The sequence below is a fragment of the Mobula hypostoma genome, chromosome 29 (assembly GCF_963921235.1).
Source record: "Mobula hypostoma chromosome 29, sMobHyp1.1, whole genome shotgun sequence".
NCBI classification, from domain to species: Eukaryota; Metazoa; Chordata; class Chondrichthyes; order Myliobatiformes; family Myliobatidae; genus Mobula; species Mobula hypostoma.
In genome coordinates, this window is record NC_086125.1 from 13,955,718 (window position 1) to 13,982,015 (window position 26,298).

General features: G+C 46.6%; 1 protein-coding gene across 1 annotated transcript in view; it reads left to right on the forward strand.

The window, feature by feature from the left end:
* Nucleotides 1-3,497: 3,497 nt before the first annotated feature.
* Nucleotides 3,498-26,298, forward strand: part of LOC134339476 (sterile alpha motif domain-containing protein 1-like) — a 94,120-nt gene continuing 71,319 nt past the window's right edge. Inside the window, exons 1-2 of the mRNA XM_063036015.1 lie at nucleotides 3,498-4,041; nucleotides 24,191-24,632. Coding sequence (XP_062892085.1) covers nucleotides 3,556-4,041; nucleotides 24,191-24,632 — 928 coding nt within the window. The 5' untranslated portion in view covers nucleotides 3,498-3,555. The remainder of the gene's footprint in view (nucleotides 4,042-24,190; nucleotides 24,633-26,298) is intronic.

Consider the following 26,298-nt stretch of genomic DNA (forward strand, 5'->3'; position numbering starts at 1 on the left):
GAAAGGATACAGTAATAACGGGGCCCCGAGGAACATTGATGTATGGAGAGATCTCGGGGTGCAAGCCCAGAACTCCCTGAAAATAGCAAAATATAGAGTTGTAAAGAAGGAGTATGGTGTGGTTGCCTTCATCGGTCAGGTTGTAGAGTACAAACATCGGGAAGACATATTGCAGCTGTTACAAAACTTTAGTTAGGCCATTTCTGGAGCACTGTGTGCATTTCTGGTTCCCACATTATAGGAAGGATGTGGAAGATTTGGAGCAGGTGTAGAACAGGTTTACTTGGATGTTGACTAGACTGCAGAGTACTAACTATGAAGTTGGACAAACTTGAATTGTTTTCTCTGGAGCACCGGAGGCTGAAGATGACCTGATATAAAGTGTAGAAAATTGAGTCTTTCTCCCAGGGTGGAAATTTCAAATACCAGCAACATAGGTTTAAGATGAGAGGGAGAAGTTGAAAGGAGATTTATGAGGCAAGTTTTTTTTAACACAGACAGGAGTAGGTACCTGGAACATGTGGCTAGGGAAGTGGTGGAACCACAACAGCAAACATATAGACAGTCACATGAATAGGCAGGGAATGGATGAACGTTCAGGCAGATGGCATTAGCAGAGAATCAGAATTATTATCATTAACTTGTATGGAGTAATTTTTTGTTTTGCAGCAACAGTACAGTGAAAAGATATAAAATTGCTATAAATAACAAAAAAATAAATAAATAATGGAAAAAAGGGAGCACTGAGGGAGGGGTTCAGGGTTCATGGACCATTCAAAAATTTGTAGGTGGAGGGGGAGGATCTGCTCCTAAATTGTTCGGTGTGGGTAACTTCTCCCGGATCATAGTAACGGAAGAGTGCACATTTCAGGTAGCGAGGGTCCTTGATGATTAACGCTGTCATCTTGAAGATGTCCTCAATGTTGGGGTTGGAGGTGGCTCTGATGGAGCTGACTGAGTCCATGAGTATCTGCAGCCTGTTGTGATCCTATGCTTTACAGACTTCATACCAGGCTGCGATGCAGCCAATTGGAATGCCGTCCACTCTACACCTACACAAACTTGTAAGTCTTAGGTGACATACCAAATTTCCTCAGACTCCTAAGTAGAGCTGCTGCATTCTTCACAATCGCACCAAGGTCAAGCTGAAGTTTATTGCTATCTGACTGTACATATATACAGCCAAATGATACAAAGTTCCTCTGGACCAAGGTGCACCCACAGAACGTAAATCACACACAGCACATACAGTAAAACAAAATTCTACCACAAATAAGTAACAAAATATAATTCAAAGTGCATGTAGTGTGCAGCACAGGTAAACAGTAAGCAACTTGCTATCCTAGTGTCGAGACCTTGGTGGTAGGAAGGTATTTGTTAGTCTCTCAGCCTGGGAGTCCTAGTCCTGATGCTCCTGTATCTCCTTCCAGATGGCAGTGGGTCAAAGAGACTGTGGGATGGGTGATATGGATCCTCAACAATTGGGTTCTTGGTATGCAACACTACTGAAAAACATCACAAATAGCGGGGAGGGAGACCCTGGTGATCCTCCTGGCCGTTTTACTGTCCTCTATAGGGTCTTGCAGCTTCCACACCACTCAATCATGCAGTCAGACAGGACACTCTCGACGGTGCTCCTGCAGAAAGTTGTTAGGACTGGGCAGGGAGCCTCGTATGCCTCAGTCTCCTCAGAAAGTGCTGACACCACTGTGCCCTCTTGATTAACGAGGAGGTATTGTGGGTCCAGGTTAGATCGATGTGCTGAGGCCAGGATAGAACCTCTAAGATATTGACGTACAGGAACTTGGAGCTTGTTAACCTTACACAGCTGACCCCTGGATGAGGACTGGCATGTGTTCTCCTGACTTCCCCTTCCTGAAGTCCACAATCAGTTCCTTGTTCGAGCTGATGTTGAGTGCAAGGTTATGGTTGTGACACCAATCAACCAGTTAATCTATCTCACTCTTGTACGTCTCCTCTCTATCCAGGATCTTACAACAGGGTGTATTCTGCTAATTCATAGCTGGTGTCTGAGCCATGCTTAGTTTTGCTTGGATTGGCATCATGGTTGGCATAGACACGATGGGCCGAAGGGCCTGTTCCTGTACTATACCCTACTCATAACCTTCAGCAGAAATGGCCTGTTCCAATACAAAACAGAAATTCAATTACCTGAAAATGTTGAACCTCAAGAGCTGAGATACTGCACATCCTGATGGAGGATGAGCTGCACTCTTTGGGCTTATTGGGACCTTGCAGGAGGCTACAGCAACAGGTCAGAGTGGGAGTGGGGTGGTCAATATAGTGCCAAGCAACCGAAAGCTTAGGATCAGTCCTGTGGACCAACTGGTGCCCAGTCTGCATTGGTCCTTACATGTCAAGGGGGCCACATAGCGAATGTAGGGCACTGGGCTGGGAGAAGTGCACGTAGATCACTGTTTCACCCGGAGCGTGCGTTTGGGTCTTCGGATGGTGGGGGTGGACAAGGTCAAAAGGGAGGTGATGCATTTCCCGAGTTGCTTGGGAAAGTGCTGTGAAATTGGAAGTTGGACCAGGGAGTTACAGAGGGAAAAAGCCAGCTGCCTTTACCAATTTCACAGACCTGTATGGTCTTTAACCTGAATTTCTGCTCACCAAAACCTTCCCTTCCCTCCCAGGTATCATCTGCCCCTTTTTGGCTCCCAATCAATATCCAGCCACATGTGGAGTCTCCACATTTGCTTGGAGTCTCAGATGATTTGCCTCTTTTGGGGACATGGTTACTATCCGCCTGTACTTGGGGACCTTCCGTGATATTTGCCCTTGTTTGTGTGCCCCCAGGGAGGGGCTTCAGACTATCTGTCCTTGTTCAGGACACCTGCCTACCTCCCCATATTTGGGATTTCTGGACAGCTGCTCTAATTTGGCATCCCAGACCACTCAGGGTCCATGGTTATCTGCTCGGAGTTTCAGAAGATCCCGGGATATGGCCCTAGTTTTCGTGATGCTGGGTTTGGGGGTCCCCATCAATTTGGGGACCAGTGATATTTGAATCTTGGATCAGAGTCCTAGTCCCAAAAGTCTCAGAATATTGACTCAGTTTGGGGGTTCAAAGTTGAAAGTAAATTTATCATGGAAGTACATATGTATCACCACATATATACAGTCTTGAGGTTTAATTTCCCTGAATACTGCCATACTTTAAGGATCTTGGCATATTGCCTCAGTTCGGGAACTACCCCGGTTATCCGTTCCCAGTTTGAGGAGGGGGTGGTCCAGTGATATCTGTCCCCAGCTTTGAGGGTCCCGGTATATTGCCCACTTCTGAGGTGACAGTGATATCTGTCACCCGTTTTGGACGTCCTAGGATATTGCCCCAGACTGGGATCCCGGAATGTTTCCATCGTTCCGGGGGTGCCGGGTTATCTGCCCCCAGTTCTGGGGGTCCCGGGACATCCCCCCGCCTCTCGGCCCGTACTGGAGCCCCGCCCGCCGCCCCTCCAGGCGGGGCGCAGGGAGCTCAGCTTCCGCCTTGCGCGCAGTCGGAGCCCGGGCGGACTGGACGGGACGGACGCGATGTCGGAGGCCGACTGCAGGCGCTGGATCGCCGAGACCATCGAGTGGCTGCGGTCGCGGAAGGCACGGCCGGACCAGGAGCGGATCTGCAAGATGGTGCAGCGGCGGCACGGCGTTTCCCCGAGCCGCACCCGGCGCCAGCTCGACCGGCTGCTGCGCTCCCGCGCCGTGCTGCGGGTCCGCTACAAAGGCTCGCACTCGTACCGCAACGCCGTCCCGGGGCAGCTGGAGCCCGCGGAGAGAAGCGGGCGCACGGCCGGGGGCTCGGGCCGGGACAGGAGCTCCGGACAGCGGGGCCCGGCCCGCGACAAGTCCCGGCCCCCGGCCGAGCAGCTCAGCGTGGTGGTAACCCGGGCCCGGCACAAGGAGGTTCTGGAGCAGCAGGTGGCCCGGGCTCGGGGCAGGAAGCCGCCGGCTGAGATGGAAGGCGAGGCGGCCGAGAGGAGGCGGCGGCACCCGGTCACTGACAGCGGACCCGAGCGCAAGGCAAGTCTCCCCGGGCGGGGGCGACGAGGTGCCCCGGGGGGTGTGTGTGTGGGAGGGGGAGAGAGGGTGGGGCGAGACTGTTGGCTTCGGCGGGGGTGGGGGGCAGGGGGTTGGGCGGGAAGACAGGGCGGAGGGGGTGACACTGGGTGCAGGAGTGTGGGTGACTGCATTCCGAAGCTGGGGTTCTCTAGGTGGGAGTGTCTGGGTGCGGGGGTAGGGGGTGGTATGGGTGGGTAGGTGCAGACTGACGCGGGTGAGGGTGGCTGGGTGCCCTTGGAGGGGTAGGGGCTGGATGCTTGGGGCAGGTGGTGGACAGGGAGCCTGGGATGAGGGTCGTCAGATCCCTGGTTGGGAGTGCCTGGGACTCGGGGGGGGGGGGGTGAGGGAACTGGGAGTTGGGCAGTTAGACATGGACATCTTTATGAGCACTGTGCGCAGGCCGGGCACAAGATAGGGTAGGGGTCATCTTCTTGTGAGCGTGTGGGTGCAAGTGCCTTCATCGTGGGTGCTGGCAGCAGTGTGGGTGAGAGCGGGTGCCCTCAGCCTATATGGGGCAGGGATGAGAGTGAGTCGCAGTGTGCATACTGGGGCTGGGGGAAGTGTGTGTGGGACTCTTAAGGTGAGAGCAGGTGCACCCTGTGAGTGGGTGGCTGGGTATGGGTGCAGGTGCACCTGTCATGGATAACTAAGGACGGCTGCTGTGTGGTGGATGGGTGTGACATCCCTGAACAGGTGTTGCAGAGAACTTGTGCCGGGCATGAATGATTATTGTGGAGAAATGTAGCTGATGGGGGAGAGTGGGAATAAGTGGGTCTCTCTCCAGATAGCAAGTGGTGTGTGGAGGGAGCAGAGTTGTACCCTCGGCTTCCTGCAGAGACTGATGACACACAGTGATAAGTTGTGTCGAGAGGACGTGAGGAGATGTAGAGATCTGCAAGGTGAGGAAACTTGAAATAACGTTGGCAGGACAAGTAAACCAGAAATATGTTCCAGGTTTATTTTAAGGAACTTTGCCCTTGCAGAATCACTACACAGAAATTTAGATATGGAATAAAATCCACTCTTGTAGAATTTGTGTGGGGAAAAGAAGTAAATAAATAGAATTTGTTTTTCAACTTGCCTTTTTGACGGGGTTTTTGCAATGTGGAAAAAGGCAATACACCCCCACCCCTCATAATGTGTATCGCAATGGTGAGAGGTTGCAGAACTCCCAGGCGTTGTGGCTGACTCGCAAAAGGCTGATGTGTGCATAGAGCAGGTAATGAGGAAATCTACTAACGTTGCCGCGTATTGCTGGGGAGTAAGTTTCTAAAGAGCATGAGTGGTTACGAAAGGAGCTGGTGAGACCACATCTGGACGGCATTGTTGTGGTCCAGGGAGGACAGTAATGGATTGGTAGCAGTTAAGAGAGCTGTCAGCTGAAAAAGAGTGAGTGTGTTTGTGTTCATGACTCCAATCATAATGACATTGATGCTTCACTCAGTTGAGTTCAATGCCTTTTATTCACACTCAGAAAGGGAGAATAAGACTACACCTGTGCGAATCCCTGCAGCATCTGGTGACCCTGTATTCTCTGTCTCGGAGGCCGACTTCTCAGAAATCTTATAAGAGGGTGAATCCTCGCACGGCAGTCAGGCCCTGGTGGTGTGCTGCTAGGGCACTGAAAACCTGTGCCAAGCAATTTGTGGAAGTGTTCAGGAACATCTTCAACGTCTCACTGCTGCAGTCAGAGGTTCTCACCTGCTTCAAAAGGGCCACAATCATACCGGTGATCGAGAAGAGCAGGGCTGAGTTGCCTTAATGACTATCACCCAGTGGTACTCTCATCTACTGTGATGAAGTGCTTTGAGAGCTTGGTCATGGCCACAATCAACTTTAGCCTAAACAAGGACCTGGACCCTCTGCAATTTTCCTATCGTCACAATAGGACTGCAGTGGATGCAATTTCCATTGACTCTCCAGTCAGCCTTGGACAATGGCAATACATAGTCATAGTCATACTTTATTGATTCCGAGGGAAATTGGGTTTCGTTACAGTTGCACCAACCAAGAATAGAGTATAAATATAGCAATATAAAACCATAACTAATTAAATAATAATATGTAAATTATGCCAGAAATTAAGTCCAGGACCAGCCTATTAGCTCAGGGTGTCTGACCCTCCAAGGGAAGAGTTGTAAAGTTTGATGGCCACAGGCAGGAATGACTTCCTATGATGCTCAGTGTTGCGTCTCGGTGGAATGAGTCTCCAGCTGAATGTACTCCTGTGCCCACCCAGTCCATTATGTAGTGGATGGGAGACATTTTCCAAGATGGCATGCAACTTAGACAGCATCCTCTTTTCAGACACCACCGTCAGAGAGTCCAGTTCCATCCCCACAACATCACTGGCCTTGTGAATGAGTTTATTGATTCCGTTGGTGTCTGCTACCCTCAGCCTGCTGCCCCAGCATACAACAGCAAACATGATCGCACTGGCCACCACAGACTCGTAGAACATCCTCAGTATCATCAGGCAGATGTTAAAGGACCTCAGTCTCCTCAGGAAATAGGGACGGCTCTGACCCTTCTTGTAGACAGCCTCAGTGTTCTTTGACCAGTCCAGCTTATTGCCAATTCGTATCCCCAGGTATTTGTAATCCTCCACCATGTCCACACTGACCCCCTGGATGGATACGTACGTCAGACTGCTGTTTATTGATCACAGCTCAGTATTGAACACCATCATACTCTCAGTATTAATCAACAAGCTCCAAAACCTGGGCCTCTGTGCAACTGGATCCTTGACTTTCTCATCGGGAGACCATAGTCAGTGCAGATCGGAAATAACACCAACTCCTTACTGGCAATCAATGCAGGCACATCGCAGGGGGGTGTGCTTAGCCCAGGGCTCTGCTCTCTCTACACCCGTGATTGTGTGATAGGCACAGCTCAAAGGCCATCGATGAATCTGCTGATGACACAACTATTATCGGCAGAACCTCAGATGGTGATGAGGCATACAGGAGTGAGACTGATCAGCTGGTTGAGTGGTGGTGCAAAATGAATCTTACATTCATCGTCAGTAAGAGCAAGAAATTGATTGTGACTTCAGGAAGGGGAAGCCAAGGAAACACACACCGATCCTCATCCAGGGATCAGCAGTGGAAAGGGTGAGCAGTTTCAAGTTCCTGTGTGTCAACATCTTTGAAAATCTATCATGGACCCAACTTATTCAGTTACAAAGGAGCCATGACAGTGGCTATATTTTGTTAGGAGTTTCAGGAGACTACATATGTCACTAAAAACACTTAACGAATTTATACAGACGTACCAAGCAGGGCATCACCGTGTGGTGTGGAGGGGCCACTGCACATGATCGGAAAAAGCTGCAGAAAGTTGCAAACTCAGCCATCTTCATCATCGACACTAGCGTCTCCAGCGTTGAGTACACCTTCAAAAGGCGATGCCTGAAAAAGGTGGCATCATTAAGGGGACCCCCATCACCCAGGACATTCTATCTTCTCATTGCTACCATCAAGGAGGATGCAGAGGTGCCTGAGAACACTCAGTGTCCTTGTTACAACTTCCCCTCCACCATCAGGTTTCTGAATGGACAATGAGCGCATATACACTACATCACTATTTTCTCTCTTTTTGCACTACGTATTTATTTCAAATATTTCTTATTGTAATTTGCCTTTTTTAAATTAAGTATGGCATTGTACTGTTGCCGCAAAAAATAAATGTTGTGACCTATGCTAGTGATGTTAAACCTGATTTTAAGTGTGTGTGTGTGTGTGTGTGTGTGTGTGGGGGGGGGGAGCGGGCGCGCGCACAGCAGTGAGTTAGCTGTGTGTGTGTTTGTGTACAGGACCAAGTGTGCCAGAGTGTGTCCTGTGCGTGTATGTTTTTGTGTGTGCCCTGATGTATCTATGTTCAGGAATGAGTGCACAGGAGTGAGTGCCCTTTATACTTTATACTTTATTGTCGCCAAACAATTGATACTAGAACGTACAATCATCACAGCGATATTTGATTCTGCGCTTCCCGCTCCCTGGATCACAAATCGATAGTAAGTATTAAAAATTTAAATTATAAATCATAAATAGAAAATAGAAAAATGGAAAGTAAGGTAGTGCAAAAAAAAAACCGAGAGGCAGGTCTGGATAGTTGGAGGGTACGGCCCAGATCCGGGTCAGGATCCATTCAGCAGTCTTATCACAGTTGGAAAGAAGCTGTTCTCAAATCTGGCTGTTTGAGTCTTCAGGCTCCTGAGCCCTGTGTGTATTTGTGCATTTGTGAGCAGCAGTGAGCGTGTCCTGTGTGTGTGCAAGTGTGAGTGTGCTATGTGTGTATGCAGGAGTGTGATCTGTGTGTATGTGTGCGCGTCTGCCTAAGTGGTGAGTTGCTTCATATGGATAGACACTTTATTGTTGCCAAAGGAAATTGCAGTGTCACAGTAGCATTACAAGTGCACAAATATAGACATATTAGAAGAGAAGTAAGAAAAAAAAATTAAAAATATGTACAAGATTGAGAACTCAAAGATGACAAGATTTCCAAGTTCACAGTGATATGACTGTGACCTCATTTGGAATACTGTGTGCAGTTTTGGGCCCCCTATCTTAGAAAGGATATACTGATGTTGGAGAGAGTTCAGAGAAGATTTACGAGGATGATTCCTGGAATGCAGGGACTAACATATGAGGAGCGTCTGTCAGCTCTTGGATTGTATTTATTAGAGTGTAGAAGAATGAGAGGGGATCTCATAGAAACATTCGACTGTTGAAAGGGTTGGACAGAGTAGATGTGGAAAGGTTGTTTCCCTTGGTGGGTGAGTCCAGGACAAGAGGCCATAGTCTTAGGATTAGAGGGTACCCAGTTAAAACAGAGAGGAGAAATTTTTTTAGCCAGAGGGTCGTGGATTTGTGGAATTCGTTGCCACATACAGCTGTGGAGGCCCGATCATTGAGGGTGTTTAAGGAGGAGATTGACAGGTATCTAGTTAGTCAGGGTGTCAAGGGATATGGGGAAAAAGCCGGAAATTGGAACTAGATGGGTGAATAGTTTAGCTCATGGGGGAGCTGCGGAGCAGACTCGATGGGCCGAATAGCCTACTTCTGCTCCTTTGTCTTGTGATCTTGTGATGACGGTATTGCAAGAATTACCGTAATACTATATAGTCATGGCTGCACAATCACACTGTCCAGATGAGAAGTGATAGTAGTTTTGCACAGGGTGTCTGCAGTAGCAGGGTGTGATAAACAGAGTTTGACAGAGCTCTGGTAAACAGACGTTAATAACAGTCTAACAGGAGGAGTCATCACTTCCCCAGCTGTATGTTGACTCATTATTGAGCCTAATGGCCGAGGGTAAGAATAACCTGTTTCTAAAAGTGCTCCTCTGTTCAGCCAAAGTGACGTGTAGAGATTGAGAAACATTGTCCAGAATTGCCAGGATTTTCTGGAGGGTCCTTTGTTCTACCACAGCCTCAGTGTGTCCAGTTTGACTCCTGTAACAGAGCCAGCCTTTCTAATCAGCGTAATGAGGCTGTTGGTCGTGTCGATGCCATTGCCCCAGCACAACACCGCATTGAAGATTGTACTGGCGACAACAGACTGGTAGGACGTGTGAAGGAGAAGCCTGCGTACTCCAAAGGACCTCAGTGTTGGTGCTCCACTCAAGTCTGTCATCCAGGTGCATCCCCTTGTACTTGTAGGTCCTCACCACATCATTGTCCTCACCGTCAATAGTAACAGTGAGCAGCACAGACTTAATCTTCCTAAAGTCCATCACCATCTCCTTTGTCTTCCTGATGTTAAGCTGCAAATGATTCAGCTTGCACCATTTGACAAAGTCCTCCACCAGGGCCCTGTATTCATCCTCCTGTCCTTCCGTATACACCCAACAATTGCTGAGGTATCAGAGAATATCTGTAGACAACGTCACTCAGTGTTGTATCGAAAGTCCGAGGTATATGTGTGTTCAGGAGTGAGTGGCTTCATGTACGTGCAAGTGAGTTGCCACACGGGCGCAAGCGAGTAGCCTCGTGCATGCGTGTGCAGGTGTGAGTTTGCACTCACGTGTGCAGGAGTGAGTGATCCCATGTGTATGCGTGTTTGTGCAGGAGTGATGGTGCCTTGTGTGTATATGCATAGGAATCACTGTGCTACGTGTGTGTGCGTGAGTGAGTTGTGTTATGTGTGTGTGTCTTTGCAGGAGAGAATTGCCATGTATGTGTGTGTATGTATGTATGCAGTTTTGTAAAGAGGAATGGTCTCAAATTCCCCCTAGTTGTGAAGATAAGATCTTCACATAACTCCTAAAACTAGAGAAAGACAACCCAATTAAATAAACAACACAAAAAAATCATACTTGTTGGTTTATTTATTGAGAAAAATGATCCAATATTACAAATATTTGTAGAAAAAAATCTGTGAACCTCTGGGGTAATGCCTTCTACAAAAGCTATTTGGAGTCAGGTGTTCCAATGAATGAAATGAGATTGGAGGTGTGGGTTGTAGAAGTCCCCTGCTCTATAAAAACACACACAAAGTTAGTTTACTGACACAGCCTGCTCTTCTCAAGAAAGATACATTTATGTGCACCATGCCGCGATCAAAACAACTTTCAGAAGACCTTAGCAGAAGAATTGTAGAGATGCATGATGTTGGAAAAGGTTACAAAACCATTTCTGAAGACCTGAGTGTGCATCAGTCCACAGTAAGAGAAATTATCTACAAATGGGGAAACTCAGTACTATTGCTACTCTCCCTAGGAGTGGGCATCCTGCAAAGATCACACCAAGAGCACAACGTGTAATGCTGAGGGAGGTGGAAAACAACCCAAGGGTAACAGCAAAAGACCTGCAGAAATCTCTAGAACTTGCTAACGTCTCTGTTCATGTGTCTACTGTAAGGAAAACACTGAACAAGAAGGGTGTTTGTGGAAGGACACCGTGGAGAAAACCACTGCTCTCCAAAAAAAAAGTCATTGCTGCACGTCTCACATTTGCAAAAGACCACCTGGATGTTCTGCAACACTTCTGGGACAGAGTTCTGTGGACAGATGAGACAAAAGTTGAATTTTTTGGCAGAAATACACACCACCATGTTTGCAGGAAAAGTGGGCGCTGCATATCAATGCCAAAACCTCATCAACTGAGAAGCATGGTGCAAAGGAGCTTTGCTGCCTCGGCCTGAACTGTTTGCAATTGTTGAGGAAACAATGCGTTCAACATTGTATCAAGACATTTTACAGGAGAATGTCAGGGTAGCAGTCTGCCACCTGAAGCTTAATAGAAATTGGATAATGCAACGAAACACAAGTGTAAACCAACAACAGAATGTTTTAAAAAGAGGAAAATTCGTGTATTGGAATGGCCGAGTCAAAGTCCTGGCCTTAATCCTTTAGAAATGTTGTGGAAGGACCTGAAGCAAGCAGTTCATACGAGGCAGTCCATCACCATCCCAGAGCTGAAGCAGTTTTGTAAGGAGGAATGGCCTCAAATTCATCCTAGTTGATGTGCAGGACTGACCAACAGTTACTGGAAACGTTTGATTGAAGTTATTGCTGTACAAGGGGGTCACACCAGTTACTGAAAGCAAAGCTTCACATACATTTTCCCAATAAATACATGTAATATTGGATCATTTTGTTCAGTAAGAAAATGAACAAGTACAATGTTTATTGTGTTATTTATTTAATTGGGTTCTCTTTATCTAGTTTTAGGATGCGTGAAGATCTGATCACATTTATGCAGAAATAGAGAAAATTCTACAGGGTTCACAAACTCACTAGCACCACTGTATATGTGTCTGTGTGCAAAAGTGAGTGTGCCTAGTGTGTGCTTGTGTGCAGGTACATGTGTGTCCCGTGAGTGTGCACTGTGTGTATAGGAGTGAGTGTTCCTTTGTGAGTGTCTGTGTGCAGGACTGTATGAGTGAGTGTGCCCCGTGTGTAGCAGTGTTTGTGCCCTATGTGCCATGTACACACAGAAATGAGTGTGCTCCGTGTGTGTACAGGAGTAAGTGTGCCCTGTGTGTGTGTGTGTGTGTGTGCGCAGAATTGTTTGTTTTGTGTGTGCATATGCATGCAAGAGTGAGTGTCAGCCTCGTGTGTATGTGCAGGAGTAAGAGTGCCCTGTGTGTGTGTGTGTGTGTGTCTGCAGGTGTGAATGTGCCACATCTGTGTGTAGGAGTGAGTCTGCCCTGTGTGAACGTGTGTGTGTGTGTGTGTGTGTGTGTGTGTGTGTGTGTGTGCAGGAGGGTGCCCTGTGTGTATATAGGAGTGAGCACGCGGGAAGGAATGGCCCTCGTGCACTGAGCAGGAGGGAGCCGCTCGCTCCAGGTGTGCCTGGTGTGGGCGCAGCTGAGTATGAGTCAGAGTGGCCAGCGTGAGTGTGAGCAGTTTTGGACGTGGGTGGGAGTGAGCGCTGCCCCCTCACCCACTGGTTCTGGATGTGCCGGGCGCAGGTCTGATGGTTTACAACAGGCAATTACTATCGATTGTGCCTGAGCGATGGTTTGTGACGAGCTCTGCCCACTGGTTTTTATTGGTAACTCCCTGCGTCCTGGTTGTCGATGAACTTTGCTTGACCAGTTTTTATTGTAGTGCTGTTGGTGATATGTAGTGTAGATTTGTCACTAGCTCTCCGGTCAGGTTGGTGTAATTAATGGTTGGTCTGGGACCCTGTCATCTGCACCATCTGTTTACTGCTCAGTTTTGGGCTGAGACCAATATACCTAAACAGTGAATAATATTACACAAGTCTACTGTAGACTGTTTTGTTAATAGTGACTGTGATGATGAGTTATTGTCAAACTATCTTTAATAATTAGTGTGGAATTGTTTCTAACACTGGTCCCTGTCCCGCCCTCAGTTGCCACCAGATGGTCTCTATAAATTGGTGTCTAAATTGGTTAACTATTTGGTGCCTGACTGCAGTGAGCCTTGCATTGAACTTAGGGTTAGGGAAACACCAATGCCCTTGAACGAAAAATCCTACAAGAAGTTGTAGACGCAGCCCAGTCCATCACGGGTAAAGCCCTCCCCACCATTGAGCACATCTACACGGAGCGCCGTCGCAGGGACGCAGCGTCCATCATTGGGGCTCCCACTGCCCAGTCCATGCTCTCTTCTCAGTGCTGCCATCAGGAAGAAGGTACAGGAGCCTCAGGACTCACACCACCAGGTTCAGGGACAGTTACTACCCCTCAACCATCAGGCTCGAACCAGAGGAAATAACCTCACTCGCCCCATCACTGAGCTGTTCCCACAGCCTATGGACTCACTTTCGAGGACTCTTCATCTCATACTCTTGATATTTATTGCTTATTTATTTTTTATTATTCTTTTTGAATTTTCAGTTTGTTGTCTTTTGCACATTGGTTGTTTGTCCTGTTGCGGGCGGTCTTTCATTGATACTATTGTGGTTCCTGTAGTTACTGTGAATGCCCACATGAAAATGAACCTCGGGGTTGTATGGTGACATACATGTACTTTGATAATAAATTCACTTTGAATTTTGAACTGTCCTCACTGGTTAATCTCAGCTCATTGTCTTGGTGTTCACTTATTAATCGTTAGTGGTGCCTTGGCTGTTGATGCAGTGTGGACCTGTTTATTATGGGTGAGTTCTGGTGCAGCAAGTCGAACAAGCTGTCAGTGCCTTTGGATCTATTAAAAGGCGTCCGTTAGTCTTGCGAGACCATGGATCTGCGCCTGGAAAGTCTTCACTCTCCAGGGCGCAGGCCTGGGCAAGGTTGTATGGAAGACCAGCAGTTGCCCACGCTGCAAGTCTCCCCTCTCCACGACACCAATGTTGTCCAAGGGAAGGACATTAGGACCCATATAGCTTGGCAACAGTGTTGTCGCAGAGCAATGTGTGATTAAGTGCCTTGCTCAAGGACACAACACGTTCCCTCGGCTGGGGCTCGAACTCACGACCTTCAGGTCGCTAGTCCAATGCTGTAACCACTTGGATCTATAAAGAATGGTTAATATCAGGTCTTGGTCTGCGAACACTATTTAGTATCGGAGTGTATGTCATGGTTAGTATTGCAGTGTATCCCACTAATGGTTAGTATCAGATTGCATTCACCTGATTTTAACCAAGAAACAAATTAACATCCCCCTAGCAGAAGTTAGGGTGAGGCTGTTTTGCCAACTGCCACGACTGGTCCGCTGGTTGGGAGAAGTTGAAGGAAGTAGTACTTTCTACTAGACTGTACCTGATCAGTGGCCGTTGTTGGGCTTCATCGGACTGTTATTTATTGTCAGACTATATCTACTAGTTAGTTGGATTGTATTAGAATCAGGTTTATTAGCACCAGCATGTGTCATGAAATTTGTTAGCTTAGCAGCAGCAGTTCAATGCAATACAGAATGTAGAAGAGTGAAAGTAAAAACAAATAAGTGAATCAGTTACAATTTATGTATATTGAATAGATTAAAAATCATGCAAAATCAGAAATAATATATATTTTAAAAAGTGAGGTAGCGTTCATGGGTTCAATGTCCATTTAGGAATCGGATGGCAGAGGGGAAGAAGCTGTTCCTGAATCGCTGAGTGTACGCCTTCAGGCTTCTGTACCTCCTCCCTGATGGTAACAGTGAGGAAAGTGCATGTCCTGGGTGCTGGAGGTCCTTAATAATGGACTCTGCCTTTCTGAGACACTGCTTCTTGAAGATGTTCTGGGTACTTTGTAGGCTAGTACCCAAGATGGAGCCGACTAAATTTACAACCTTCTGCAGCTTCTTTCAGTCCTGTGCAGTAGCCCCCCCCCTCCCCCCCCACATACCAGACAGTGATGCAGCCTGTCAGAATGTCCTCGCTCTCCACGGTACATCTATAGAAGCTTTTGAGTGTTTTTGTTGACATACCAAATCTCTTCAAACTCCTAATGAAGTATAGTCGCTGTCTTGCCTTCTTTATAGCTGCATTGATATGTTGGGACCAGGTTAGGTCCTCGGAGATCTTGACACCCAGGAAATTGAAACTGCTCACTCTCTCCACTTCTAATCCTTCTATGAGGATTGGTACGTATTCCTTCATCTTACCCTTCCTGAAGTCCACAATCAGCTCTCTAGTCTTACTGACGTTGAGTGCAAGGTTGCTGCAGTGGCACCATTCGACTAGTTGGCATATCTTGCTTCTGTACACCCTCTTGTCACCATCTGAGATTCTACCAACAATGGTTGTATCCTCAGCAAATTTACAGATGGTATTTGAGCAATGCCTAGCCACACAGTCATGGGTATAGAGTAGAGCAGTGGGCTAAGCACATACCCCTGAGATGCACCAGTGTTGATCGTCAGCGAGGAGAATATGTTATCACCAATCCGCACAGACTGTGCTCTTCCAGTTAGGAAGTCAAGGATCCAAATGCAGAGGGAGATACAGAGGCCCAGGTTCTGTAACCTCTCTAACTTCTGTAACTTTCTGTAACTGATTGTGGGATTGATGGTGTTAAGTGCTGAGCTATAGTCGAAGAACAGCACCTGACATAGGTGTTTGTATTGTCCAGGTGGTCTAAGGCCGTGTGAAGAACCATTGAGATTGCATCTGCCATTGACCTATTGTGGTGATGGGCAAATTACAGTAGGTTGCTGAGGCAGGAGTTCAGTCTAGACATGACCAACCTCCCAAAGCATTTCATCACTGTAGATGTGAGTACTACTGGGCGATAGTCATTAAGGCAGCTCACATTATGCTTCTTGAGCACTGGTATAATCGTTGCCTTTTTGAAGCAAGTGGGAACTTCCACCCGTAGCAGTGAGAGGTTGAAAATGTCCTTGAGTACTCCCGCCAGTTGATTGGCACAAGTTCAACACTAATCTTAGGAACAGATGGAATGTGGATACCCCACCCATCGTGCTGGTTCTTTGAAGGAACTATTCGAGATGCTCCACTCCCCTGCTCTGTCCCACTGACTGTGTCTGATCGGCTTCTCTGAGACTTGCAGTTGAAAGTAATCAGCTGTCCTTCAAGTCACTGTCTTCCAGCGCAGACTGGATTAAAAAGACCCCCCTTTCCCCCACTGCCCTTCACATCTCATTGTTAACTGTTATTTCTGTTCTACGCTCAGGTTAAAGACCTACCAGCTGAAAAAAATTAATCTAACGTAAGAAGAGCAGGAATGTGCCTCTTGACCCCTGCATCTGCTCTGCCGTTCAGTACGATAATGGCTAATCTTGCACTAACCTCGATTCCTTTAATGTACATTGCTGTCTCTCAGCCCTTGGGAGAGATATCTGGATTTAGACAATGGACAGTAGGTGCAGCAGTAGGCCATTCAGCCCTTCAAGCCAGCACCACCATTCACTGTGATCATGGCTGATCATCCACAATCAGTACCCTTTCCTGCCTTCTCCCCATATCCCTTCATTCCGCTATCTTTAAGAGCTCTATCTAATTCTTTCTTGAAAGAATCCGGAGAATTGGCCTCCACTGCCTTCTGAGGCAGAGCATTCCACAGAACCACAACCCTCTGTGTGGAAAAAGTTCTTCCTTAACTCTGTTCTAAATGGTCTACCCCTTATTCTTAAACTGTGGCCTCAGGTTCTGGACTCCCCCAACATTGGGAACATGTTTCCTGCCTCTAGCATGTCCAATTCCTTAATAATCCTGTATGTTTCAATCAGATCCCCTCTCATCCTTCTAAATTCCAGTGTATACAACCCCAGTTGCTCCAATCTTTCAACATATGACTGTCCCGCCATCCCGGGAATTAAACTCGTGAACCTACGCTGCACTCCCTCAATGGTGAGAATGTGTCCTTCCTCAAATTTGGAGACCAAAACTGTACACAATATTCCAGGTGTGGTCTCACCAGGGTGAGATTTATTTATTTAAGTATCTATTTATTGACATACAGCGTGCAATAGGCCCTTCCAGTTCTTTGAGCCATACTACCCTGCAGTCTCCCAACTTAATCCCACTGGATAATTTACAAAGACCACTTAACCTCCCAACACTACGTCTTTGGACTGTGGGAGGAAACCAGAGCACCTGGGGAAACCAGTGGAGTCGTGGGGAGAACATACAAACTCCTTACAGACAGCAGCGGGAATTGAACTGGGGTTGCTGGTGCTGTAAAGTGATGTGCTAACCACCATGCCACCCCAACTGTCCGCAGCAGGAAGAGACTCTTTTCTCGTGCTCCTTCTGAGTGGATCACCATTATTTTGAAGGTCCAAATCCTAGTTCTGGACGTCCCAGTCAGTGCAACCAGTCACTTCCCATCTGTCTGGTCAGTTCCAGAAGAAGTGTTTTAAATTCACTCGCAGAGCAGGTAGGATTTATGGAGAGGAGTAAATGATGGTGTTCCTTCATCAGGCCTCAAGTCTAGGTCAGAAATTGTCAACTGTTTATTCAGTTCCATAGATGTGGCCTAACCTGCTGAGTACCTCCAGCATTCTGTGTCTGTTACTCAGGTTTCCTGCATCTGCAGAATTTCTTGTGTTTTAAGATCAGTTCTTAATATTTTAAACACTAGAGGGTATTGATCAAAGCACAGGCCCTCCCTCACCAAAGCCACACTCCCCCCCACCCTGCCATCCCAGGAATTGATCCATTGGATCTTGCATGTACTCTATCAAAAATATTCCCTTTCTTCTCTACACAGTATTCCCGAGGCGGACTCAGTTAGGAATATTCACACTTGTATGCAAGGCCTCTTGCAGTGAAGGCCCCTCGTGCTGTTTGCTTACTTAATAGCTTGCTGTCTGTTGTGTTGACTTTCAATGATAATCGGGTCCCTTGGAACACCAGTGTCTTTCAACCTCTCACCGTTTATAGAATACTCTGTTTTTGTTACCGGAGTAGATGGTCTCACATTTTTCTCTCATTCTGTTCAGTCTGCTGTGTCTTGACCTGTTGGCCTCTGTCCTTCTGAAGTGTCTCTGCAACCTCCTGAACAGCCCAGCTTCACCCAACTTGGATATGTTATATTTGGTCCCTTTATCCAAGTCCTCGTTACAGATCGTGAGGACGTGGAGCCCCAGCTCCTGTCCCCGCACCATCCCACTAGTCACCACCTCCCGAGACTGGAAGCGGCCTGTTTATTCCGACTGCCTGCTGGCTGCCCATCAACCAATCATCAGTCTAGGCCAGTGGTCCCCAACCACGAGCATGTGCTACTGGGCCGCGAAGAAACAATATGAACCGATATGAGTTAGCCGCACCTTCCCTCATTCCCTGTCACGCCCACTGTTGAACTTGAACGCACATGAGGTCCGCAAGAATATTGTCACCATTTAACCGGTACGCGGTGCGCAAAAGGTTGGGGACTCCTGGTCTAGGCCGACATATGAATGCAAACCCTGGTACTCTAGTAACCTCTCAAATGGCACCTTGTTGAAGGCCTTCTGCAAATACAGTGGATTCCAGTTAGTTGGGACACATTGGAAACCAGAGGTCATAGCTTAAGGGTGAGAGTGAGGTTTAAGGGGAACATGAGGGGAAACTTCTTCACTCAGAGGGTCGTGAGAGTGTGGAATGAGCTCCCAGCACAAGTGGTACATGTGAGCTCGATTTCAACGTTTAGGAGGAGTTTGGATAGTAGGGGTATGGAGGGCTATGGTTTCGGTACAGACCAATGGGAGTAGTCATAGTCATACTTTATTGATTCCGGGGGAAATTGGTTTTCATTACAGTTGCACCATAAAAAATAGTAATAAAACCATAAATAGTTAAATATTAATATGTAAATTATGCCAGGAAATAAGTCCAGGACCAGCTTATTGGCTCAGGGTGTCTGACCCTCCAAGGGAGGAGTTGTAAAGTTTGATGGCCACAGGCAGGAATGACTTCCTATGACGCTCTGTGTTGCATCTCGGTGGAATGAGTCTCTGGCTGAATGTACTCCTGTGTCCACCCAGTACATTATGTAGTGGATGGGAGACATTGTCCAAGATGGCATGCAACTTAGACAGCATCCTCTTTTCAGACACCACCGTCAGAGAGTCCAGTTCCATCCCCACAACGTCACTGGCCTTGTGAATGAGTTTGTTGATTCTGTTGGTGTCTGCTACCCTCAGCCTGCTGCCCCAGCACACAACAGCAGACATGATCGCACTGGCCACCACAGACTCGTAGAACAGTCTGCTTTTCATTCACTGCTTTTTGAACATATTGACACACACACGCACAACTGACGCTATTTAAAAACTTAAACACGAGAAATTCTGCAGTTTGAATAGTTTTTGGCATGGACTAGATGGGCCAAAGGGCCTGTTTCTGTGCTGTGCTTTTCTGTGATTCCATGGCATCGGGACCAGTACGTTTTGGCCCAATTAAATAACTGGTCAATTAGCCAAAGTTTAATGTAATAGTTAAAAAGGATAAAAAAGACAAACTACTGTGTAACTGAGTAACAATTTAAGTATTTAAATGAAATACAGAATAAATTGGAACACTAGCAATACCTCTACAGTACAATTAAATTGTGTATTAGTTCCCAATTATCGAGGAAGGAATTGATCTATCGTATTCTTTTGATTGACAGTGAATGAACAAAATCAGCACAGACACCGAATGCAGATAACGGAATGTTTTCATAAAATGCTTTCGATGATTGCGTCCTCCAAATATTCATTTTCATTGTAACTTTCAAGATACCTCGAAATTCTTCATAATTCTTTACTTGTTGAAGTAGTGAAATCGTTCCATTTTCTCACCCGGCTATTTCTAGCATCTCTGAGCCTGAATGTTTGAAACCGCAGTGAGCAAAACTGTTCAGAATTGTCTCACTGCTGATTTCTTGCCAACTCTCAGAGACAAAAATCGCTGCTTTTTGAACACATGGACACACACACACACACACACACACACACACACACACACACACACACGCACAACTGATGCTATTTAAAAACTTAAACACGAGGAATTCTGCAGATGCTGGAAATTCAAGCAACACACATCAAAGTTGCTGGTGAACGCAGCAGGCCAGGCAGCATCTCTAGGAAGAGGTGCAGTCGACGTTTCAGGCCGAGACCCTTCGTAGGACTAACTGAAGGAAGAGCTAGTAAGAGATTTGAGAGGGAGAGGGGGAGATCCGAAATGATAGGAGAAGACAGGAGGGGGAGGGATGGAGCTAAGAGCTGGACAGGTGATTGGCAAAAGGGATACGAGAGGCCCCATCCCTCCCCCTCCTGCCTTCTCCTGTCATTTTGGATCTCCCCCTCCCCCTCCCACTTTCGAATCTCTTACTCGCTCTTCCTTCAGTTAGTCCTGACGAAGGGTCTCGGACTGAAATGTCGACTGTACCTCTTCCTAGAGATGCTGCCTGGCCTGCTGCGTTCACCAGCAACTTTGATGTGTGTTGCTGTTTAAAAACTGTTCTTTCAGAGCACAGTGTAGTGTCTAATAGTCACACAAGTACACATGACTGATGCCAGTTAGAAACAGCCTCCTGCCCCAATAAGTAGCATGGGGTCCCAAACAAACAAAGGCAATCCCGGCTATTTTCTCCATTTAGTTTTTGTTCTTCAGAATCAGGTTTATTATCACCGGCATGTGACATGAAATTCATTAACTTAGCAGCAGCAATTCAATGCAATACATAATCTAGCAGAGAGAGAGAGAAAAAATAATAATAAATAAAATAAAACATAATAAATGAACAAATACATCAATTGCGTACAGGTATTTTGAATAGATTATTTTAAAAATGTGCAAAAACAGAAATACTGTATATTAAAAAAAGTGAGTTAGTGTCCAAAGCTTCAAAGTCCATTTAAGAATTGGATGGCAGAGGGGGAGAAGCTGTTCCTGAATCACTGAGTGTGTGCCTTCAGGCTTCTGTATCTCCTACCTGATGGTAACAGTGAGAAAAGGGCATGCCCTGGGTGCTGGAGGTCTTTAATAATGGACATTGCCTTTCTGAGACACCACTCCCTAAAAATGTCCTGGATACTTTGTAGGCTAGTACCCAAAATGGAGCTGACTAGATTTACAACCTTCTGCAGCTGCTTTCTGTCCTGTGCAAAAGCCCCTCCATACCAGACAGTCAGAATGCTCTCCACGGTGCAACTATAGACGTTTTTGAGCGTATTTGTTGACATGCCAAATCGCTTAAGAGTTTTCCCAAATAGACGGCTGCCCCGATTAATCAATGGCTCATTAATTGGAATCCACTGAAATTTGACTACAACCACTTGACTCCCTTCGTCTAATCTAGTTTTAACCTCTGATAAATTTGTTAAACACCAGTTTCCTTTTTATAAACTTTTGTGTACTCCATTACCATTTCCTAAACAAAAGATTCTAGTATTTTCCCTGCAATCAACGTTGGCCAACCTTCTCCATTTTGTGTCTCCCTTTCCAGTAGTCTTCTAGTTGCTGCTTTCAGGCTTCTAAAATGGGCCTTTGAGAGATGACAGCTGGTGCGTCCACTGTCTCTGTCATCACCTCCTTAAGACTTTGGGTGAAGGTCCCGAGGCCTTCAGTCCCATTAATTTTTTTAAAAAATATCTTTCAGCCACTTTCAGCCCCCATTAACTGTGGACCCCCATCATCTCGATTCGGTTTTTATGCCTTCCACGAAAAGAGATGGCACGTATTTGAATTTCTCTGTAAAGGGCCCAAATATTCCACATGAGAGAGAACTTTCATTGTCTCAGATGTTTCTTGCTGATGCACACACACACAAGTGAGTTCTTACTTCTGGACTGCATCTAAGCAATGTTGAACTTTGTAGAGCTGATTTAGATTTGTTTTAGGCCTAAACTGTGTTTAGAATTTAACAGAGCTCAAAGTGCAGGCTACTATTGAGCCACAGAGATCTGGAGCCCAAACCCAACGGGTCTGTCGTCTTCTCAATCCAGGTATTCTCCAGCAGGAGTGCAGTGCAGAGGAGGTGGAACTTTGATAAGGTGTTCAAGGTTCATTTAATTATCATACTACGTATGCAGAATACAACTCTGATAATTGTCTTCCCCAGATAGCCATAAAATATAGAAAACTATAGAAGTAGTTGAAAGGCAGACACCAATGCCCCCCTCACCCTCTAGTTGTAACCCTCCTCGCGCATGAAAAGAAGAAGAAACAAAAAATCGCGACCTCAACACCCCCCCCCCCACAACGCCCCGCACAAAAACTAACACATCACGCACGTGGAGAATCAACAGCAAGGGCATCAAACCCCAAACCCCAAACCCCCAGCCCAACAACAGGCAACAGGAAGGAATGGACAACAACAAGAAAAGAAAGCATGGAACTGAAAGAGACCAATATGAACTACAGTCCAATCCATAATTTTAGTCCAATCTCAGAATTTTGGTAACATCTCCGAGAGCATCAGGACCCAGTGGCCCCTCTGAGGGAAGCAACTCAAACCAGCGGCCTCTCCGAGAACTGTTTGCTCTCCTCCACATTTGCCTCAGTGTTTTAATTGGCAAGAAATGTAGTCAATCATGGCCCCTCGCCTCTGAGCTTCTCCTTGTAACCATGCTTGCATTTCTCTCTCAAAGTTTTCTTGGGGTCAACACAGTGCTAGCTCACTCGATCGAACTACAGACTGTAAGTCACAGGCTCCAACAGTTCAAAAAACTAAATTAAGACAAAAAGAATAAGTAGAAGAATAGAAAAACTGAAATGATTGACTTACCTGGAAGATGTCGCTCCAGGAATCATTTTTTTGCTGGCGCCATCTTGAGTGTTCAATTCAGCTGTGAAAATCATTTGGTAGTACTAATGTGATGAGTAGAATTGGAACCGTAAATCTAATAAGCAGGGACTGGTCGTTTCTAGTCCTGTTCTGTGTTTTCATCACTGGGCTTTATGCTACATCACTGAGGATATTGCTGAGTGTTTATGAGTTTGCTTCAGGCATTTGGTTCTTGAATCAGCTGGCATGTCCCAAATCACTGGATTTGGCAGCACTGTGGTCTCTAATCACTTCCTTCAAAATGGTCTTTTTTTTCGTATTAATTGTGACCTCTCTTGCAAGGCTTGTGATTAATTTATGATTTTATTGCCAATGGTGCTGCAAGTTAAGCGTTCCCATTGCACTTGTGCACGTGACCATAAACCTGACTCCAAGCGGCAGTGTGCTCTGACTGGTGAGTGTGGTTCAGGATGAGCTGGAGAGGAGGAGTCGTACATTTGATAAGGAAACCTCTTTAGCATGAAGCTAAGAGAGGCATTGGCCCCGAGGCTCCCTGCCCTGTGATCTACATCATATTAACTTACAATATAGGTGAAACTTTGGCCCATTGAATCTATGACAGTTGGCAGGATTTTCCCCATTATTCCACTGCATTTTCTGGAAATCTATACTGCATGCGCTCCTGTCAAAGCTCCTCGGATTCTTACCATTCACCTACACACGAGGGGCAGTTTACAGAGGGCAACTCGCACATCTCTGAGGCACGGGAGGTACGTGGGTTAGGGGATTAGCCTCCATCTCTTGAGCTGTGTGGCCGCACCTCTACCAGCTACACCACTGTGCCAACTCGTGTTTAAACTGCAGCCATCTCTTGGTTCTATAGACCCTAATACTTTTGACTGACAAAAATCTACCAATGGCTACAGATTTTTGAGGAAGAGTTCATTTGCCCACCCTTACTTACTGCCCATTACGTTGCTGGTGTTTAGGACAGCAGTGAAGGTCCTCCATCTTTGGCGGTGTTCAGAGCTTCCTTCATCACGTTTGAGGCTTCCTTTTGGTTTTCACTACTGTTGTGCTCAGATGTTGAAGGATTTTTCATTGCTGACTCTGTAACAATTTTATTTGACCAGTCAGGGTTGATATCCCCGAGCTGAACCCCTGGACCTGGCGGACCGCTGGACCACTCTTAGTCTGGCCTTTACCCTTTGACCTGTTTGGCGTGGGTGACCCTACCAAGAGTCAAAGAATAAAGTCCTGACTCCAGCCAACATAGCTCTCTGGGTCACTGGCGCATGCAAGCCTCCAAACCCTACGAGAAGGTTGTGGTCCTTTTGGAGGATTTCTCCTACCTCCCATGTCTCGATTCTGGGTTCAGCCACCAAAGGAAGTAAGTTCACACTCACAATTAATTCTCCAATCACCTTAAACTTCAGTCAAGTCTCTAGCTCAGTGTAGCTGTGGTTCCTGTGACTAATTCACTGAGAAGCAAGTTACTATTAGGATCCTCTATATTTTCAGTCACCTAAATATTGTTGTTTATCTTTCTATAGAAGACCAGGAGAACAAAAGAGGCCGATCCGTCTGACAGCGAAGGAAGTGATGAAGATGAAGACAATGCGGCTCCAGTGAAAGGCTGTGAATTGGTGGGACAGGAGCCTAGTGGAGCACAGAAGGAGGCAGAAGCCGCCACTGATTGCGGGAGTGAGGACAGCGATACCGAAGGGAGTCCCGTCAAGTCGCCTGATACAGAAGGTCACTCAGCTGAAGATGTCGGAGAGAAAATGCCCACTGAAGAGCGGCTTGAAGCATCTCTGGCAGTGGGGCAGGGCACCTCGCCCGACCCAGTTGATGAGTCCGAGGCCATGACTGAAGCTGAGCCGAGAAGTGAGGCCGAAGTGCGTCTCTGCCCAGGTAGCACAGGGGAAGCTGGCTCGTCTGATGGACCTGTCGCCATGGAGAAGGGCTGTGGTGAAGAGCCTGGTGTCCACCAAGGTAACTGAGACTCATAGAGTTGTGTGGTAGAGAATCATCACACCTATCAGTACTACTCCCACTTGCCTGCAATAATTCCATATCTCTCTCTGTACCGTAGTCATTCAGGTACCTGTCCAGATGCTTTTTAAATATTGTACGAACTGTTCCTGCAACCATCACCTCATTTGGTCGGTCATTCTAGGGACTAACTGTTCTGTGAGAAAAATGTACCCCAGAGAGGCCCTTTAAATTTCCTCCTCCTCAGCTTAAACCTTTGTCCCCTAGTTTTAAACACCCCTACCATGGGAAACAGACACTGGCTATCTTCCCTATCTTACACCTCTCATAATTTTATACGTACTTTATCGTATTACCTCTCAGCCTCCCCCACTCATCAGAAATCAGACCTAGTCTATCCAGTGTCTCCTCAGAATTCAGGCCTTCCGATATATCCAACTCCTTGTGAATCTTATATTGATGACCCTTCGAACTGCACCCCCAGCAATTCCCCCAGTTTAATCCTAACCTAATCATAGGACTACTCACAACGACCAATTAACCTACCAACTAGTATGTCTTGGAGGAAACCAGAGCACCCAGAGGAAATTCAGATGGCCACGGGGAGAATGTACAAGCTCCTTACAAGCAGTAGCGGGAATTGAACCTGGGTTGCCTGGACTTTAGAGAACTGTGCTAACCACTGCGCTACCATGCCACCCTAATCTACACCCTTTCTAGTTTAATCACGTCTGTCCTGTAGTGAGGTGACCGGAACTGCATGCAATGCTGCAAGTGCAGCCTAACCGATGTTTTGTACAACTATAACATGCATCCCGACTCTTGTACTTAACCCCTCAGCTAGTCAAAAGTAATCTTCCTCGCTGCTGTCTGTGTTACTACTTTCAGGGATCAGTGTACCTGTATCCCAAGTTTTCTCCATTTAACAAAGCTCCCCAGGCCCCGCCATTTCACTGTTGAAGTCCTGCTTTGGTTTAATTTCCCAAACTGTATCACTTTGCACTTGACTGAGTTAAATATTATTTGCCATTCCTTTGCCCACTTTCCAGCTCATCTCTTGTAACTAAAGCCAGTCATCTGTGTACCTGTACCCCAAGTTCTTTCCACTTAACAAAACTTCCCTACTGAGTCAGGGAGAAGATGGTAGGGAAAGAGGCATGGAACATGTGGTTGAGGAAGAAGAGAGCACACTTAAGATTTAAGACACATAAGTTGGGCAGGGACCTTGAGAAATAATAAGTCGTCAGGATGCTGCTTAAAAAGAGATTTAGGAGAGCTAGAAGTGGACGTGAGAAATCTTTGGAGAGCAGGATTAAGGGACACCCCAAAGTGTTCCACATGTACATGGAGAACAGGAGGGTGAATCGAGTGAGGATAGGACGATCAGGGATAATGGGAGAAACGTGGTGTAGGAGGGAAGGCGTAAGATTTTTGAAATCATTGGGCTGTTTTCCAGGGAAGGTGGGACCTGTACAGAAGGGACAATTTTCACCTGAACTGGAGGGGACTAGTATCCTAGTGAGAAGATTTGTTAATTCTGCGTGATGGGATTTAAACTAGAGTTGCAGGTGGATGGGAACCAGAGTGCCAGAACCGTTAGTGGAGAGGTTGAGGAGACAGATGTTGGTAAGACCTCAGACAAAGTTAGGAATCAAAAGATTGAGCA